At 35.6% G+C, this 4,144-nt stretch overlaps 1 protein-coding gene across 1 annotated transcript in view; it reads left to right on the top strand.

Moving 5' to 3' along the window:
* The window catches only part of LOC106469489 (SCY1-like protein 2), a 63,714-nt gene that overhangs the window by 39,451 nt on the left and 20,119 nt on the right, over window positions 1-4,144 (top strand). Inside the window, exons 11-12 of the mRNA XM_022398017.1 lie at window positions 2,259-2,362; window positions 3,368-3,480. Of these exons, the coding sequence (XP_022253725.1) occupies window positions 2,259-2,362; window positions 3,368-3,480 (217 nt within the window). The remainder of the gene's footprint in view (window positions 1-2,258; window positions 2,363-3,367; window positions 3,481-4,144) is intronic.

Raw genomic sequence — 4,144 nt, 5'->3', positions numbered from 1 at the left:
TGTATGATAATAGTCGAAGTGATAGATGATAGTTGGCAATGGAATAATAGCGGAAGTTGGATATATGACAGTTGGCATGGAATAATAGCGGAAGTTGGATAGTATGACAGTTGGCATGGAATAATAGCGGAAGTTGGATAGTATGATAGTTGGCATGGAATAATAGCGGAAGTTGGATAGTATGATAGTTGGCATGGAATAATAGCGGAAGTTAGATAAAATGATAGTTGGAATGGAATAATTGCGGAAGTTAGATAAAATGATAGTTGGAATGGAACAATTGCGGAAGTTAGATAAAATGATAGTTAAGATAGAAAAAAGCGAAAATTAAATAATATGATCCAGTCACCAGGCAAAGTCTTAAGTAATGGAGAGGGAAGGGTAAAAAGAGCCTCCAAGGAATCTTAAACAAATCTCCATTGGTCAAATAAAGCTCACTGTAGATTGGATATGTGGCCACAACAAAGGGGAATGAGCTCCTCAAGAGAGGTTCTCATCCCCAAAAGAGATAGAAACTTGATTGTACAGAAGCAGAAGTTGTTGAGGAGACCTTGTAACCTAGCCCTTGCCCTGTAAAGTGAATTGAAAACCACACCCAGATAAACCAGAAACTGGGTAGGTGTGAGGAACGTCTTCTCCACCTTGATGAACTAAATAACCATCCCAGGCAGCTTCCTGAAGAAGAAACCGAGTATGGAGGGCAGAATTGGCCTTCAAGGATGCCAACAGTAGCTAGTCGTCCACGTAACAGTGGAAACGAAGGCCCTGGGAATAAAGCAGTTGAGAAAATAACTAAACACATTGAAAAAAAAACACATAGGGGACCCAGGCTAGGCCAAACAGAAAATATCAAAACTGAAAAACATCGATACATCAAAAGAAATGTATAATGCTGGAGAGATGGCAATATGCATATGAGTATCTAACACATCATCCACAGATCTGGAGTGAAAACCCAACAGAGAGTTAAGTATGACTCCATGGTGAACTTGGGAATGAAGAGGAAGCAATTCAGGGGTGACAAATCAATTGCTGGGCACCAGACTCCCATCTGTTTGGGAACAATGAATAGAAGAGAATAAAACCCTGAACAAGAAGGAATTCCTCAACACCTCCAAAACTCAAACTAAAGAAAACAAAGTAAGCAGAAGAAAAAAATTATCTAGTAAGAACTGCAATGAAGAAACAAACATGTCTTAACAGTAAGATTGCCAATCAAGAAGTGATTAACAGGCGCATTATTAGAGAGAGCATTAGTTACAATAGGAGTAGTGTTGCACTCCTTTTGGTGGAGGATTGCTGCATGAACATTTTCATGTAGATATGGTTTTACAACGGGGTAGTTAGTCTGTAAGATTAGTAGAATTTATATAAAACGGTATTAACGTGGAAGTATAGCGGAAGTTGGATAACGTGATAATTAACGTAGAGAAATGATGAAGGTTGGATAGAGTGATAAGTAGAGAAATGATGGAGGTTGGATAGAGTGATAATTAAAGTATAGAAATGATGGAGGTTGGATAGAGTGATAATTAAAGTGGAGAAATGATGGAGGTTGGATAGAGTGATAATTAAAGTAGAGGAATGATGGAGGTTGGATAGAGTGATAATTAAAGTAGAGAAATGATGGAGGTTGGATAGAGTGATAATTAAAGTGGAGAAATGATGGAGGTTGGATAACAAGGTGCTTAGTTTCGAGGAATAACAGTTGGAGACACAATGTTGTAATTACTCAAACCTAGTAATAAGTTTATGTTGTTCCCAGGTGGATCAGCTGCAAACTTACAAACTTACAACTCTAAAACCCGAGGTTCAATTCCTGGGTGGGGGACGGAATAAAGGTAGCCCATTTTGTAGCTTTGCTTTAAGAAAACAAGCTGTCGTTTGAACGTTATTAATTTCGTCTTCCTCACTGAAGGAAATGAGACACTAAAATGGCGTGTTGCCAATCTAAGTGAGAAATAAGTATTTGATTTTTAATTTATTTCTTTGCCAAAACGTGAATTTCGGCGAAGATAATATGACGTAGGGGTCTCATCTATTCTTTGATTCGCTACTCCCACTGTAACAGACTAGTTTCGCCGATTTCACGGCTCATCGGTGCTTCTTGGAAGGGCGTGGAAAATAAATAAAGTAGGCCTCATATAGTAATGGAATTTAAGCAAACAATTTCATCATATTGTACATCATTCACTTTTACATAAACTTTTTATATTCCTCAGTTAGAGTAATATATTTCTTCTTGTGTTTGGTTGCAGTTCAATTGTCTGGTGGAGCTTCTTCAAGAAATGTTAAACTACGTTGGCAAGAGTCAGAAAAACAAGTTAAAGTTAGAGAAACTTTCCATGGCCTCTATGGAAAAGTAAGTCCAGCCTTCTGTTCAAGAAAATAGGCTTTTTTATTTAATAACAGAAACTACCACATGATGTTCTGTGTCATTGCGAAAGATGTAATATACACAACGCCCAAATGTATTCTTAATGTTGAAAATTATCTCAGAATTATTCTTGCTGGTAACTAATAACGTAATAAATTCATAATTAAAGCTAACATTAAACTACCTGTTTACATCGTGTTTAGGTGATTCTTTTTTCATGTGCTATTGCTACAAAGCTGTCTAGCATGTTAACTTTTTTCATAAAACGTGCAATATAGATCAAGTATTAGGCCTAGTTTTTTGTGCAATATAGATCAAGTATTAGGCCTAGTTTTTTGTGCAATATAGATCAAGTACTAGGCTTAGTTTTTTGTGCAATATAGATCAAGTACTAGGCTTAGTTTTTTGTGCAATATAGATCAAGTATTAGGCTTAGTTTTTTGTGCAATATAGATCAAGTATTAGGCCTAGTTTTTTTGTGCAATATAGATCAAGTACTAGGCCTCGCTTATTTATACAATACTGTTACGTCTCTGGTCGTTAATTAATTTTCCGTAAATTCGTTCCGACGAAACTTTAGCGACACAAGTCCTTTCTTAAATAAAACTGGTTTATTCTTTATGAATATAACTTTGCGATACACTTAATTTCAACAGTCCCGCTATAACAAACGCTATAATTCTCAACGAACGTCTCACGTGCTCAACAATGTTCTCTATCCGCACTTCAATTACACATTGTTCCGTCACGTTGTGACCGTCTTATATATACAAGACTAACACATATCTAGTAAACGCTAGGGCATTCATGAAGGAACAGGATATTTCTAGAAGTCAATGATGTGTTACTAGCGTCACGTGACCCCGATGTCGTAACAATATATTAGAACAAGGACCAAAATAATTTCTTTAACAATATACCCTAGATAGTGAGTGTTATGCTACATGTTTATCATTTGAACTTTTTTAGCAGTTTTGGATTATCTTCCAGTCATAATATAGAGCAGACCACTGGTTATCCGCATCGTCCTCCATGTTTAAGATTGGAATCTCGACGAACCTCCATAAGTATGGACGACGTAATCAGACAAACGTGCAGTTCAAGTAAGTAAATTAATTGGAAATATTTGTATCTAGAATTTCAATGACTTTCTCTCTCGACATTAGGTGAGAATTAACCACTTTCATTTCACAAAAGACCACGAAATACAAATATCTAGTTAAGTGCAACGTACTAAAAAAATAGATAATATTATATCATTTTTAAACATATTAATTTTTATATATTAAGGCTAATTAACTTTTTTTGTAAAATTAACATATTTCAAACTTAAAATGATTTTCTAACAAATCTATCCATAAACACATAAAAAAAGGTTAGTTATGTTCTGGGGAATATTACCAAGAATGAAAACAAAAACAAACATGCTAGTTTCTATGTCTTTTAATATATTTTGTATATTCTGAAGTCTTGAGATATAAGAGAGTGTGTGTGTGTGTGTGTGTGTGTGTGTTTCATGATTATGTTTTATTTTGCATGGAAATAATATTTATATTTCCTGACATGGTGACCTTGACCTTTGAACTGTTAATCCTAAACCAATAAAGGTTCTTCCCCATTCAAAAGGAGAGAAACCTATGATTTTTTATTGAAAACGTGTCTCTCTCTAAAACACTAGTTATCGTGCAAAAAGTAAGCGGCGTCATCGCTATATTCCCCTCTCCCCGAATATTTTCAATCACCGGGGGGGGGGGGGAATAAAAAAAA

This window comes from Limulus polyphemus, unplaced genomic scaffold, assembly GCF_000517525.1.
Source record: "Limulus polyphemus unplaced genomic scaffold, Limulus_polyphemus-2.1.2 Scaffold3513, whole genome shotgun sequence".
Taxonomy (NCBI): domain Eukaryota; kingdom Metazoa; phylum Arthropoda; class Merostomata; order Xiphosura; family Limulidae; genus Limulus; species Limulus polyphemus.
This window is presented reverse-complemented; position numbering and strand designations above follow the sequence as displayed.